Raw genomic sequence first — 16,775 nt, 5'->3', positions numbered from 1 at the left:
CAGAACGCTAGCAGAAGTAAAACACATTTTTATAGATTATGTAGGAAAAAAAAATATTTTTGAAAGATATTACCAAGAAAGTACCAAGAAAGTATAGTTAGTGGCCTAGAAACACAAACTGTATACAGTATATAAGTAATGACAAAGTTACTGCTGAATAAAATGGGGAAAAAAGAAATGCAAACATAGTTCTCAACCATATGGAGTATGAAGGTATGATTTTTTTTTATAAGTACATAGATAACCCAATCAGTTAAGACTAGAACACATGCCCTCTTGACCAAGCAGAAATTTCTTGATTGCAACTTCTATTATTGTTGTAGGGAGGTTTTTTAAGATTATGAGACAATGAGATAACTGTTTCTATTATTATAAGGTGTTAGTTAAACCATAAGACAATGAAGTAATGGTCATGGGATGTGTTAATAATAATAATAGTTATCATATAATAATATATAATAGTTATGTTAAAAATGTTAAATTAAGTGTCATGAAATGCTGTGTCAAGTTGTCACTGTGATGATAATTGATTTCTAGATTGATCCTGTGCACATCTGATAATAATAACTTTAACATACTGACCATTATGTGGAGAAATCAGAATGATCCCTTTAAACATCACTGATAACAGGTATGTTTTTCATACCTTGCACTAACAATGGCCAGCTAAGCTAGTTAGCCACAGGACATAAGGAAATTATTTTAAAAGTTATGCTTTCAATCATGAAACGCAGAATAATGTTTTGTTTTTTATATGCATAAAGGACTTAAGTTTACAAAGCTTTTAAGCTGATCTTGATGAACAATCATATTTTTCAACATGATTACCTATATAGCTATATATTATTAAGTAAGGCAATACTATATTAAGCTAAATTCTCTGTTATCGCCTACAGTGAAACTTTTACATCAGGCTCCACATTGTATTGTAGAACTAATTTAGGCTTGTCTTAGTGATGAGCAAAAAAAATATTCATAGCACTATGTGGTGCTTTTTTTCCTGCTAAAAATAACATGAACATCACCAGGGTATCCTATCCAATATTTTTTTTTTCAAATCATTTTTTATATTAACAAATACAATAAATACATTATATCATCTATCTATCTATCTATCTATCTATCTATCTATCTATCTATCTATCCATTCAGTCGTATCCGACCCTTGGCAATTGCATGGACTGTCATTCGTAAGCGACGTTTTCCATGAATTCTCTTAGCAATCATTTTTACAGGGTAGGTTGCCAGGTCTTTCCCCAACCCCTACCATGCAGGAGATCCCGCATGGCCAGGGATGAAACTAGGACAATTTAGACAGGAGCCAATTAATCTACCAGCATGTCTTTGGAGTGTGGTAGGAAACCGGAGTACCCAAAGGAAACCCACGCAAGCACAGGGAGAACATTATATCATACATATATACTATTTTCTCTGCCCCCTATCAAAGCAAAATAAACTATAAGACACAAATCTCCAAATACAAACCATTTGTTTCCATTTCCATTCTGGTTGAATTTTTTATATATTATACAGCACATTGTGGATACCACTATTTTTAACACCAGTCCCTCTTATCACTCCAATGCATGCGCCATGCTTTGTGACTATTGAAACCACATGCATCAGAAAGCAGGGCTGTATTACCGCCAAGGTATAGGGTGCTATGGAGGTTGAGGGGAAGGACAGATAAAACACAAATACAAAGATTCAGCATCCATCATATCCAAGAGGTTTTCAATCCCAAAATGTGTAATGTATTTTGACCTGACTAAAAAATAAAATTGGATCCAAACTTTCAACTCATGTGCCTCTTTGTATAAGGTGCCCCACCTCCCCCCACTGCACACTGTTTTTTTTTTGGACCTACCAACACCATTTACCACTACTGTCTAGTGCCACCTTATGCCACATTATTTATCATTTTGTTGGCACTCTTTGTACTGAGTACAGTTCAACTATAATCCTTGCCAAACTTGTTGATCCCATTAGCGAGCTAAGGAGTAGCAGTTTTTTTAAATAGTAATGTAGTTTTGGAATGCTGACATGTGCCCTGTTGAATTACGTGAAGTGTGAATTTTAATAACTAGTCCACTTTGAACAAATTAAACCTACTTTCAATGTGTGTGGAAAAGCAGGATAGTTACTTTTTTCTACCCTCAGGCATATTCACTCTGCTAAATATACCTTCTATTATTAATGGAAAACTGTTTCCAAGTCAAAGTAGATAGTATGAAGTAAGTAAAAAATTAAGGGACACAAGTTCACTCAGTTGGTGTGAAAAAAATCCATATTTCTAGGGAATTTTTATACCAACTTAGAGATATAAAGAAATTACTTTTTAGAGTACTAAGCATAACAGGGAGTGATGTCATTGTCAGGGTATGCCAAGAGGAGAAAAAAAATTAAAATTGGTTTAAATTAGTCTAAAACGTAAAACACATTTAAAATAGACTTACACAACATTGCTATTGTGACCTCTTGTAAAACCAATGGCATCGGCTCTGCCATGTATAGGTCATAGAACTATTTTATGATGATCATTATTAAATATTTATCAGCTATAAAATACTCCTCCCAGAAACAATTGCTTTGATCACTGCCAGCTTTCTATTGCAATCTTCTCTTATACAGAGGACATTTTTTTACTTCACTGGTCCAAACATGCCTTAAAGCAAACTTTTCCTACTCAAGGCAAATCAACAGGTTTGATTTAATTTCCCAGTCCGCAACACATATTTATCTTTTTTCATTTCCCTACTGATCCATTCAGTGGATGTGCCCATAACCCTTTGTACACTATCACTCATACCGTACACCAGTCTTTCATTTGACCTCAGGTGCTGAATGGAGCAGCAAGGGGAGCAAAGAAAAGGTAAGCATAAGCTGCTTGGGAGGACAGAACTAAAGTCAATCTGTTGTGTTGCCCTATACATGCAAAGCATGGGTTCATTTTAAATATTCTTATAATGTGTAGAAACTGTACTGTATAAATTGTTGCTTTTACTTAGATTTGGATTATACTTACCCGAACCCGATCTTGATCCAGCTCTATGCACAAGAAAAGTGGCTATCTCTGCCCTCTCCCTCCTCCCAGGGAAAATTGTACAGGTTTTCTAAATTATTCAAGCACGTGGAATGCTATTGAATGGCTTCTACAGAAGGGGGTGGCCCTGAAGGTGGTAGCTAATTGAGGGTTCATGAAGAGGTTGCACTCACCTGAAGCTACAGCCCATGTGTTACAATCTTTTAAAGAACTTCCAACTTCTCTCTCTATATTGTTATTGTCACAGCTTTATTAGCAGGGGTTTAGCATGATAGTGAAAAATAGTATATTTCATTAATGACTAACTGATGCCCTCAGTAGGCTTTGGTTAGATAAATGTGTGTCTGGAATTTCTGGTTATAACAGGCCTTTAAGCCATGTAATGTTTTAATGCTCAGAGCTCATCTGTGGCTGGCACAGGTTTGTCACCTGTCAAGTGAGTTAGTTTGTTGGTTATTAAGTAAATCCTGTATAATAATAATAATAAAGTAATCCATATGAATTAATAAATGCGTGGCCTTGGCCTTATAATTAGGAACAGTCTTAGTGTCATTTATGTAGTATAAATGGGTAAGGTATTTTCCACACAGGGGTTTAGACAAGCAATTATGATGTTTAAAGAATGCATAACTGATATATAACTAGAGTACAGCTTTAAGATAATTTAATTTAAAGAATTGTAGAACAACTGAAAATTTATATTATTTTGGCTGCTACTGACAAGTCCAGACAATGGCACATCTTTGAAGGTGCTAAATATTGTGACCAGATTCAGTCCCAGAAACACAGGAGAGAAAAAAAATCAATCTAATCAAATAAACTAATTCAGTTCTGTGCAATGTGCAAAGCAAATGGAAAGGAGAGAAAACAGAGAGCACCTCAAATTAAATGTAGGGCGAGTTCTAGCACGCAGTAAGCCCCAATGTTGTTCTATGCATAAGCAGGAGTACAATGTCAGCTCAGCCTTCTCAAAAAGACATGAAACCCCTGCCGTGCTCTTGTAGTGGACTTGATGAATGCAAAACACACAACTGTATTATTTTTACACGCTGCATTAACATCAACGGATTGAGCAAATATGCAAAGTATAAAGAACACTTTTGTTCCAGAAAATGAAGTCATATTTGGTGATGTAGTAAATGTTACAAAAATGGGAAAATGATTACATTCCTAGTGATTAATCAGATGGAGTGATAATTTAACAAAGGCTGGATGAAAGGAGTGGTAGATCTTTAACCTTTTTGTTATCAAGGGCATCTTATATGTTCGTGACAAGACCATATTATTCCCTCTTGCTGCGTGTTGTCTGCTAAACAGGAACTAATTCAAAGGACTTCAGACTTATTTAATAAAGCTGTACACAGAGATAATGCATAGGCTACAATGACCTGCAGGAACCAGATTTCAGTACTGTATTCAGATCACTAAAAAATGGATTCTGATCAGAAGGTATTGGTTTTTTGCACTATGTACTATTTGCATTTTAAATAAACCCATCTACTCTTTTGGTGCCCAATCTGTGACCCTTTGACACTCATAGTCCATACTTTGTTTCTTACAAAATCTAGTGATGGAAAAAAATTCTGTAGACTTGCTGGTTTGGGTTATTTCTTTCATGCCATCTTACTTTTTTCTGTGCTCCCCATCCTTACTCTTTTTATATATTTTTTTCTCTTTATCTAATGGAACTTGCTGAGGGAAACATCAAATGTGGCAAACGGCATTTTTAAGGGGGCTGTATCGTACACAAATGTGAAAGCACTGATTTGTAGAGGGGCTTTAATAGAAATAATCTCATCAGTCTCATGTAACATGTCTTCAGTGCATGTTTCCTGGAGCATGTCCCCAGCCAACAACTCCTATAGCATCTTCAGATCTCCAAACCATCTAGGTAGATACATTTTGCTGTGTCTTACAGTTCTTCCTTCATCTCTAATGACCAAATCCTTTCCAAGTGCTTAATACATCAGTACTTCATCTCATTATGTGAAATCATGGGGCAATTAGCATGAGACAATAGTCAGAGAAAGATGAATTGAAAAGTGATCCTGTTGTTTATGTTACCCACACTCTTACCTTTTATGACCAATGTGGGGGGGACCCTTTATTAAGGTAAATGCCATTTCCAAAGCTGTTGTGTTATTTTAACCCCAACCAAGCCCAGCTCTTACCTCCACAGGCATAAATATAAGTGTGTGTGTTCGTCAAGGATTCAACAGCCTTCTAGCATGCTTTTTAAATGGGATCTGTTGGTTGAGGATACAGTAGAAAACCCAGTCATTGCCAAATCCCATTGGAATCTATTGTCTGTAGCCACCATAACAGTATCACCACATTAATGGTGAAAAAGGTAAAAACTTGATTTAGGCCAATATTCTACAAGTGTTATTAAGTTCACATGCGGGTCCACTCAATTTAATACTGACTGTCATAATAACACTAGTGAAAGAATCAATGGCAAGCCTGTGAGAAAGAGATGACAAAACCTGAATACAAAACATCTGAGAGTGCTGAATCTTAAGCCTTGCACAGAGCTACAATTGGGCAACTACAATTTTTTTGCCTTGAAATCCTTGTTTTAGATGTAAGCTGCTGCAATATCACATATTTATAAAGCAAGGTAGTATGGATAAAAACATTGTACCTCTGAGCTGTGTTTATAAGTTTGAATCCTTCATTGGTAACAAGAATTGTCAAAGACAGAATGATAAGTCTATCTTGTTGATATTAAAGCATAATTCCAAGAGAGTGGCAAATACACATTCCAAATACATATATGTGAATAGTTTTGCCTCATAAAAGATTTCTAAATCTGTTTATTTTTGTCACATCTCTCAGATAGGCAGCAACCCAATTTCCCCAATTGCAGCTTCCAGCATCACATCTGCATCTACATCTCCAACCTGTCCACCAGGCAAGTAATCTGCATAGTTTTTTTGCCAATAGGCTGGAAGGTGACACTGGAAGCTTTAAAATTGACCCAGGAGATAGGTAAGTATTTTTCTTGAGTAACTATTTTGAACAAAATTTATGAATCAAGATTGGTTGGACAAAATTACAAATTCTTTGGTGGGTGAAACCGCTAACATATTATGAATTTACCCATTTGCATTTAAACTGTACAGATGTACAAAGTTGATTTATAAAGTAGAGTTTTAACAAACATAACACCCAATTTTGTAAAATGTACAAATAAAACATATATAAATCTTGACAAAGTACCAGCTAAAGTTATCAAATGTGAATTAAAGACAGAGCTAAGACTACTAAAACACAACCTTCCACAAATAGGACTATGCATTTTGCTACAAAAATGATCAGTGAAAATGTGCATTCTCATATAAAAACACTTAGGAGTGTATTTATTAAAAATTTGCATAGCAATTCACCCATTTAATGAGCATGTATGTTTATTCTGTGCAAATGGGGCAACAGTGTTATTAGGCTATTTCCTACTCTGGACGAATGTTTTCCATTGCGTTAAAATAGAAAATAATGCATTTAGCTTCTATATGGTGCAAAGAATTATAGGGAATTCCCATGATAGAGAATGATTCAGCCAGCACAAGAAATAGCCCAATAATATTTATTTTGTCACCATTTGCACAGAATGAATGTACATGTACTTTTACTTGACAAATTACTAAGCTATTTTTTTTTAATAAATACAGTCCTTAAAGTGTAACAGTAAACTCATATATGTGACCCAGGATAAATGCTTAGTGGTCCTCATTCAGGCTAATAAGGTCTGATGAATTGGATGCCATTTACTAGTAAGGGTGCAGGCTGAGGAAAGGTTCATCCAGACCCAAAGCATGCTGTAAAAATAGGAAGAGATAACCCAGCTGTCACATACCTCACCAGACCCAAGCGGTAAGCACGTAAACGCAGACCTCAGCTTGTTTCATTCAAGCCCCCAACATGTTTTGCCCAACCCCTGGGACTCAATCATGGAGGTTCTCTTACATGAACTCTTATTTGCTCCATTTTGGTCTTCAAATATCTAATTCCAAGCTTTTTGTTTTAACTGTTTGAAAAGGACAAGATTACCTGTAAATTCTACCAGAAAACCACTACTGTTGTATTTCCTGTGTCCTGTACATTCCTCTGTTGTATTCCATACATGTTAACTGCCCTGACCAGTTCATCTCTGTGAACTACACAACAGATTCCCTCTTTGGTATGGAGATGGGAAGAGGGGTGGTGTTCTGTGGTCCTAACTAATTTCCTATACTAGGGTGAAAAAGCTGCTCCTTCGTAGATACAGTATTGTGTATCTAGGAACATGTTTCTGGCAAGATTACAATGTAAAAATAAAGAAAAAAAACTGGAAAAAGAAAAGCAAAACAACCACCATATTTAGGCACTAGTATGTTGTAATATTTCTTGGGTTTAGATACACTTTAAATGAAGCATTTGTAACACACATTGCCAATGTGCCACATCTCATCCACAATTGATTTCACATATATCTAGATGCTCATAAAAGTACAACCATTAATATTACAAATACGTAACAGTATATTGTATATGGCTGAAGAAATTTAAAAAATAGTCTATCAGCCTATCAGGATATTTCAAAAATACATAAACTGATGGTATATTATAACTTTTCAGCACTAAAGAGATACAATGAGGATGCAATGAGATGTGAAGATACAGATTATACTAGAAGAGAAGAATAAAAAGTATAAAAATCCAGAATTTATAAAGACCATCAAGAACAATTTTCTTTTTTTCAGAAAAAAATGTGAGGGACACCAACATGTACTGTACATTCATTAACTTCATAACCTTAAACTGACCCTCAATCATTTCATTTTGTACTATACAGTATTTCAGATATACATACAAGGCATTAAGAATTGTATGTAAAGAAGAATTGTTATACTTAGGATTACTCTTATTTAGATTTGGGTGAATAATCAGTAGGATAGCCAGAGTGTTATGTTCTGCAATATACGCTCTGTGAAGTTCCTCTGTCAATCTCTTCCAGTCACAGTTTTTGCAGGGTGAGCAATAAGAGAATAGGTGATTGAATTAACGCAGGAACTTCATGCTAGTTGACCTTTAGAGTACACTTTGCTTGCCCAATGCAACTTCATACATTAGGACCATTAACAAATACCTATACCCAAAACTAAAATGAACATTTTGGTATACCTGTTCTGCAAAACATTAAAATCACTTCACACTATTATACATTTGTACATTTAGTCTGCTTTGTCACTGACAACTTTGTTGGTTGACAGCCTTATTTAGTCCTCCTTACATCAGTGTGATATTGATATCCATGCATAAGGAACACAAAAGGAGATAGCATTTTATTTAGCACATAACAGCTATGTAGCAGTAAAAATAAAACATGCTTTAATTTTTACTTGCTGTGTATTCAGTGCAGTAAAATGTTAAAGGACACCATCTGCCTCTCTGAGATTAGCAATAGCATTAGAAACCTTGGGTTGACTACAACTTAAGGTTTTCCACTGGCTAAACACACAGGTTACATCATTTTTATTTTTTCTATTATGAAAATGCAATTGTTAATATATGAAAAGAGTTCATGCAAAGACTATTTACAGTCTTTTTAATTAAAAATTTAGGCTGAAGAAAATATCAACTTTCATCTGTTGCCTTATAACTATGAAATGACTGATTATTACCTTGACAAGTGAACCCTCGCTCCTCAAAACCAGGATTGCACAGACATTTCCCAATGGGCACCAACCATTCACCCTCGGTGCTGCAGTACATTTTGGGTGGATCCTCTTCTTTGGAATGGTTGACACAGGAACCTCTCACCTCCACCAGAGAATGTGAGTCCATAGGTACAGTGTCTGGGAACATGGCTAAGTTCTTCACAGTGAAAGGACACTTTTTGTAATATACCCGCACAGATACTAAGGCAACACAGGCACCAACATCCTGAAAAGCCAAATACAGTCCTTTTTTACTGATAGGTCCCACTTCCCGAACCTCAGTGTTTAATTTCAGAATCCGATCTCCCAGGTCCATCTGGGTGAAGCTCTCATCAGCTGCGATTGTGTCAATCTTTGTAAACTGATGCTCCCTAAACTTGACCCCATGGTCCTCATCTGATTCCAAGTAGTAAAGGTTAAATGTTTCTTTACATGTCCCCAGTACAAGTGGGATGCTGTTGCAGTCTCGTAAGGTGAATTTTAGCTCAACATAGATTTTTTGAGCTGCGTTGCGGGGAATCCAATTTGTCCTAAGCCAGTTATTTTGATTATGGTCCATAACATTGCAGACTTGATAGGTTCTTATAGGAGTATAGTGCTCATCCACTCCACTAATTTCTTCCCACTGAAAGCAAAAACAAAGAGAACATATGAATGTATGGAAAATGTAAGTTTTATATTTCTACAAAACACTGACATACACAGGGTTCATAGACATATTTGTGTTTGATTGAAGCCTTAGAGGTAAACACATCAGATTCAATAACTTTATATATAAAGACATATTTTAACACGTTTGGATATCAGGGGCCAAGCTACAAAATATGGACTGTGGGTTTTAAATATAAAATTGATGTGTTTCTAAAGCCAAACATTTTTTTGGTGTTGGGTAGAGTGGAGAAACTTTTATCTATGTCTGGTTACTGGCTAAAGAGATCAGCTTTCTCTTTTTCAAAGAAAAAGTGAATCCAGAATTTTAACTTCAAAATAGAGGAGATATTTTCTAATGGGAACAATGTTCCAGTGACAACTTTCTAAGCGAGGATTTACCTCACTTTCGAGAGACATCCTGTTATATCTATAGGACAGGAGGTGATGAAACCTCTCTTGAATGGAACACAGATAGAAAAAAACTTTTTTTTTCAGGGTTCCCCACTCTATCTTGAAAAGAGTTATCCACTTAAAGTGGTTGTTAAGGCTCAAGGAATTCTAAGCATGAAAGCAAGAAAACCTTTTGTGCAAAGTAGACTCTCCCCAACCCCTCAATACATACCTGAGCCCCATCTAGACTTAGCTATGTACACGAGGTTCGGCTGTCCCAGGTATTTCCCTCCTCATTGGCTAAGACAGCAGCAGAAGCCATTGGCTCTCCACTGAGGAGTGAGTGGGGACAGGGCCGAGCAGTGTCTGTTTGTGAATAGACACACAGAGCAGCAGCTGGGGAGTGAGCCGGCCCAGGTGCCCCCACAGCAAGCTACTTACTGAGAGGACATTAGGCAGGAGGGATGGGCCAAAAGCACCAGGTGGGGACCTGAGTAGAGTAGGATTGGGGCTGCTCTGTGCAAAACCACTGGCCAGAGCAGGTAAGTATGACAAGTTTGTTATTTTTTAAAAAATCTGCCTTTACAATCACTTTATCTTAGAAAAATTAATTAATTAATAATGAATATATAATATATTTAAGTAAAACATCATATTTGCCTAAAATGACAATAACAGTGTCTGATTATACTCTGACTCTCACCTTAGATATTATGTAAAAAGTATACAACAAAGAGAAACTGAATTGTTGGCAAGTTCCTTTTTTTCTGGTATTTGAAACAGGCCAATGAGAAGGGTTTAGCTGCTTTGCACAAATCACTGTCTCTCACCTGTTCTGGTGACTTTAGGTGGTCTTTCACACCAGCAGGTGTACTAAACGCATGGTCACTGTTGTGTACTGGAAGAATACGGTGCCAATTCAATAATACCTGCACATCACATGCTTTGCTTTTTTCTTTGTCAGACACAAGTGACATTTGATTACATTCTATTGGTGGAAACACGGTGTGAAGTGGTGGATTTTGTTTCTCCACGCTACACGTTCCTAGGGAACTAGGTTTTTTGTCTTGGCTTACATTTGCTCCCAGAGCACCTGATGTGAAAGGACTCTTAAACAGACCTAAAGTCCAAATGTGACCTCAAGCCCATGTTGCTGCTACCAGGAACAGGAAAAACTGAAGTTCAGTCTCCAAAACACATGCCTCTCTTTAAAAGTGGAATTCCTTGAAATCAAGCAATCAATCTGCAGTTGAGAGAGTCAGAGACACTGGGGTAGATTTACTAAAGGCAAATAGACTGTGCACTTTGCAAGTGCAGTTGCTCCAGAGCTTAGTAAGTGAGGTTAAACTTTACTTTCCAAAGAATAACAAATCACATGCAGGGAAAAAAATAGCATTTTGTTTGCACATGATTAGATGATGGAAGCCAGCAGAGCTTCACCTCATTAACTAAGCTCTAGAGCAAATGCACTTGCAGAGTGCAACTGAATTTCCAAAGAGCACAGCCCTTTTGTACATCCACCACACTGATTGGCTGCTAAGGCATAGACAGATGTGATATCTGTCCAACTGTGATTTTATTATGTTTTCTACTCCTGTGCTCAATCCAACAAACTGAATAGATGACACTGCTAATAAAGGGACATCAAAGAACATTTGCAGTTTGGCAGCTAGCAATACCCTTAGGCCCCATCCACACAGGGCAGAACTCCGCTTGCTTAGTGGGGAATCTGTTTGCTGATCCCTCAATGAGCAGAGTGGAGCAGGCAGATGACAGATCCGTGTCTTCAATGCTTATGCAGAGCCGACATGGACACAGAACACTTGGCACTTTGTGTGGTCAGGTATAAACGGACCGGTTGCCCGTTTATACCCGTCTACCCTCTGATATGATCAGCCCAAACAGAGGGGAACAGATCCCTTTCCATGTGATTTTAGCGGATGCGATCGAATTGGAGGCAGGGTGTAAACAGACACAAATCTGTTTACATCCGTAGAGTTGAATGGAGGGCCCAATTGGGTCCACCAGAAAAAAGACAGGTGGACCCGATCGGGCCTATCGTGTAAAAGGGGCCCTAGAGGTAAGCACAAGGAAGGTTCTTCTGCCTGGCAGTACTTGGGTCGTTGGTTCGAATCCCAGCCACGACACCTACTGCCTGGAGTTTGCATGTTCTCCCTGTGCCTACATGGGTTTCCTTCGGGTACCCCGGTTTCATCCCACACCCAAAGACATGCTGATAGGTTAATTGGATCCTGTCTAAATTGATCCTAGTATGCATATGTATAAATTTAAGTTAGGGACCTTAGATTGTATGCCATTTGAGGGCTAGGGACTGATGTGAATGTACAATATACATGTAAAGCACAGCGTAAATTGACTGCATTATATAACTACCTAAAATAAATAAATAACTAAGGTATGTCTTGCCTTTTGTGTTCTTTTTTTTACAGTTTTGAAATTGTAAGTCTGCTTAATAAAGTATTATGTAAAGGCAGCCTCTTGACTGAATTAAAGGGTCAATAGCCATAGTTCTGAATTTCTTCAATAATTTGACAAAAGATCTTAGGAACATTTAGGAAGCATAATAAGTGACTTAAATGAGTGTAAAAGAGTTAGTCAGCTATGGCCAATAAAGGCTTGGGAACAATCATGCTATGGCCCACTGGATGGTATTTGAAAGCACAGTATGTAATCTATTTCTTCCAGTCATTTTATTGTAATCTGTGATAACAGAAACAGCAACAAAATACATGATAAATATGTCTTGCCATGAACCAAGGCTCATATATCTGACTTGTTATCTATGCCATCCATCAAGTGTGACACCACCACTCTATGCAAATGAGACAGAAGAGAATGCTTCAGCAACAAAACAAAGTCATGTTGTGCTCTTATTACATGGCACCAGCATACAGGGAGGCTGTACATATCGAATAACTCCTATAGGGTCTGCAATTTTGGTGCAAAATGCAATAGAAAACAGACAAAACATCATTTCAAATAACTCTCAGCTATATTTTTCCTGTGATGGAATGCGTTCAATTTTACATTATCAGAATACAAAGTCCCACTGAGACCAACAATTCTTTTTGGTTGCCATGATTAATCATTTTGTTTGACCTTGTCAAAAGAATACAATATGGCTTCTGAGACCATGGCACCAGGCCCCAGTGAGCTCATGGACTAATGTTGATGGGAAGTGTATGTGGTTTTCAGCCCGAAAGCCCATGTGAACTAGCTTACTCTATTTAGCCCTGAAACTGATATATATGGCACAGCCAAAAAAATCGGTGGCATGGCTAAAGTTTTTCTTGTAATTGTAGCTGTAAGTATGCATTATTTCTCCCTATTAACTACAGTTGTATTGTGATTTTTACATGGAGTACATGTGGACTATAGAATTTCATATACACAACCAATGCTAAGTATAACTTTATGACAAAAGTAGATGGATTTACTGTGGAATTCCCACAATTAAATGCAAAGATGATCGGATTACTGTGTCATTTTCCATATACAGTAAGGGAGTGCCTTCACTAACTAGCATGTGTTTTTATTACAGTAGAATTCTTTTGCAACAAAAACTTCTTCAGGTAATATAACTCTGCTGCAATTTGCTTCAGACTTGTTTTTTCCATAGTCTTAAATTAACTCTGTACTTCCAATATACAGTATATAAAAAAAATCTTAAAGAATGAGCTTTGTCAATTTCAGCTTATTTGTTGATATTTAAAGAGTAATAATACATTTACATTTAAAGCATTAGTTCACCTTATGGGCATAGTATTGACACAGCTCCAGATGATCCACATTGGCTCACAATTGAAATGATCCAAAATTATTTTGACAGAATAAAGGTGAATAAAGCACCTGGACCGGATGGCATACACCCATGGGTCCTGAAAGAATTGAGCTCTATCATTTCAAAGCCATTTCTTCTAATTTTTAGGGACTCTTTAATGACTGGCGTAGTACCACTGGATTAGCGTAAGGCCAACGTGGTGCCAATATTTAAAAAGGAGTCAAAATCTTTACCAAGTAATTATAGACCTGTTAGTTTAACTTCTATGGTTGGGAAGATACAGGAGAGTTTAATAAAAGATCACATAGATAGTTCTTGCTGGAAAAAATATTTTAAGCAACAGACAACATGGATTCATGAAAGACAGAAGTTGTCAAACAAATCTGATTTGTTTTTATGAGGAGGTGAGCAAAACCTTGGGCAGAGGGGTGGCAGTGGACGTGGTATACACACGGCTTAAGGTAAAGTCTTTAGACTTGCAAAAATCTGTATGTAAATGGATAGAAAACTGGCTAAAAGATCGTATTCAGAAAGTAGTGGTTAATGATTCATACTCTGAATGGTCTAGGGTTGTAAAAGGTGTACCCCAAGGCTCAGTGTTGGAACCCCTACTTTTTAATATATAAATTTATTAAAAGCTATTTTGCAATTTTATATATATATATATATATATCTATATATATATGTGTGTGTGTGTATATATATTAACAATATTTCCATGTTAATTAGAGAAGCTGCTGTAATTTTCTTCAATGCAATTTGGCAAAGCATTAATGTAAAATGGCAACCTGGAGGCATTGGGGTAGATTTCTCAGAATCTGGTGCAGCTGTGCAAGGTAGCCAATCAGCTTCTAACTTCAGCTTGTTCAATTAAGCTTTTGCAATAAAACCTGGAAGCTGATTGGTTTCTCCGCATAGCTGCACCAGATTTTGCACTCTCCAGTCATAGTAAATAACCCCCATTCTGCATATCATTGGTGTACTGAATAATCCCAGAAATGTTATTTTCTGCGTCTGTGATTGGCTGACTGATATTTTCAGATATCTGCATCAAGATGCACGTCTATCTTTTGGCATCCCTTGCAATATGAATTTCGTTTTTGGTCATATACTCGATAGGGTTTGTCTACCAAGGGCATGCTGACACTGCAGCTCTCCTCTTTAGAACACCGTGTACCAAGTGATTGTAATGAAGGCTTACTCTCCCAATCAGGAATCAGTCTGGAAAGGACATGGAGAAGCAAACAGTAGAAAAAGGTCGGAATTTGCAAGAGTTTTTAAATTCTTGCAATGTACATTCATTACCCCGATGGGATTTTTTTACCAACAAATCTGGAATTACTCTGCAGTTAATACATCTAGACCTTGTCCCTGCTCCCAGGCAGTGAAAGGAGAAAAAACACTCTGATGAGCGCATCTCTCTGTCACTCTGTTCTTCTCTTCTGCACAACTCATTGGCTTCTTGTGCTGCCTCACCCTTTCCAGGTCTGAGCTCTGATGTACTGGTGTTTCCATTTTGTTTACTCTGCCTTAAGGGAATCTTTTATATTATTCTGTTTCCCTGAATGTGCTTAGGTTTCTGAAACAAACACAGGTTAAATGCAGGGTAGAAACAACGTCTCTAGAAATTCACTCCTTCAATGTTTTAGCAGACCCTTCTCAGTAGGGAAAAGACACAAGCTGAATAATGTCTGTGGCTTTCAGATAATTGTGCTATATTTACAGTTCTGGAAAGTATTTAAAACTTAGCAATGCTGAGCTGAATAAAGCTGGAAACACCAGCAGCTGCCTTTGTTCTGTATGGCAATTTTCCAAGTCCCAGACGTCTTATTTGTATACAATGGTATCTTGCCAGCTGTTTAATATTCATACCTAATAAATATAATTCAGAAGAATAAACAGAGGCACATTAGTTTGCCTCTTCACAGCAGATCATCTAAATATGATTTTTATTTGTAGCAGTTAAATATGCTCTTGAAAATATCATGAAAATGTAATAATCTGTTTATATTAATGTATGCACTATGTAATACTATAGGGCTTTTTAAGTTAATGGTTTACAGCATGTTAATGGATAGAAGATATTAGAAATCTAAAAACCCTAAAGACTGATGTAGAACATTAACCTTCCCTACCTTTTGTATAAGTCCCTGTGCTCATTTGGCCAGTGTTTGCATTGCTGTTTTCTGTGTATTCCTTCATGTAATCAATTATTTTTTAAAGAAATATGTCATGTTATTAATCTAAAAACTGCAACAGGTAAAAAGTGCAGGTGCCTCAATTTATTTTTAGGAAGCCTCATGAAATCACAAGACCTTGGCTGGATTTAACAAACAAAGCTCCAACACTGTCCTAGCTCTGCCACCATACATTCAGGTTGACACTATGATGGGCTGTCTCACTGGCCACAGAATGTACAGAAGGCAGTAAGAAACAGATGCGATTCAATGAGGAAGAGCCTGACCTTTGCCTGTCAAAACCCCATATATTATGGAATTGTACCATAATAGCCTCTGGTATTTTAGGAGGGATTTTATTACTCATTTACTATAGTAGTTCAAAGCTACCACCTTATTCCCTGTCTTGAGAAAAGCAGGCCGTGCCCTACTGAAAAGTTGACCTTTATTAAACTACACTGGAAAATTCATCCTGTTGTAAGTCCTACTGAGTGCACCTGCTGCCTGATTCATATCTTATTGGCTGCTGTAGTCAACGCAAATGGGCAGGCAAAAAAAACATTAGCTTTACAGGCAACTACGGTAGATCTCTACTATACCTGAAAGGATAGCCATGCATTGGCCTTTTACATTTATAATCAAGTATGTCACACCGCCAACCTTGTTTCATTGGAGTAAAACTGGGAACGAAAGGCAATAAATACTACTCATGCCTGCAGAAACCAGTGAACTGGTTTACCATGGTGCTATTTGCCTAGGTTTTGATCACAGGACCACTGCTAAAGGGAAGGTCAAGTGTTTAAATTGGGTGATCTTCCCCTACAGCAAAGACCATGTGAGGGTCTTCAAATGCAATGGGCCTGTGTGCAAGTTGGGCCTCCTTCCTCAAGAAAAGAAAAACTAAAGCTTCCTTCACAATGGACTTTGTGGTGTTGTGTAGAGATCCATAAATTTAATGGATCTGGATGTTGCACAACTTTTAGCTATGGGCACATACACGTTGAAGTTTCACC

The 16,775-nt window shown here is 37.1% G+C and overlaps 1 protein-coding gene across 2 annotated transcripts in view; it reads right to left on the bottom strand.

Moving 5' to 3' along the window:
- EPHA3 (EPH receptor A3) overlaps positions 1–16,775 on the bottom strand; it is a 544,240-nt gene that overhangs the window by 338,655 nt on the left and 188,810 nt on the right. For both annotated transcript variants that reach the window (XM_089682929.1, XM_089682930.1), the window contains exon 3: positions 8,707–9,367. In XM_089682929.1, coding sequence (XP_089539055.1) covers positions 8,707–9,367 — 661 coding nt within the window. The remainder of the gene's footprint in view (positions 1–8,706; positions 9,368–16,775) is intronic.

This window comes from Staurois parvus, unplaced genomic scaffold, assembly GCF_062004578.1.
Source record: "Staurois parvus isolate SC_StPar_1 unplaced genomic scaffold, SC_StPar_1.0 ptg000299l, whole genome shotgun sequence".
NCBI classification, from domain to species: Eukaryota; Metazoa; Chordata; class Amphibia; order Anura; family Ranidae; genus Staurois; species Staurois parvus.
The sequence above is the reverse complement of the archived record's forward strand: the minus strand, read 5'-3'. Positions and strand labels throughout refer to the sequence as shown.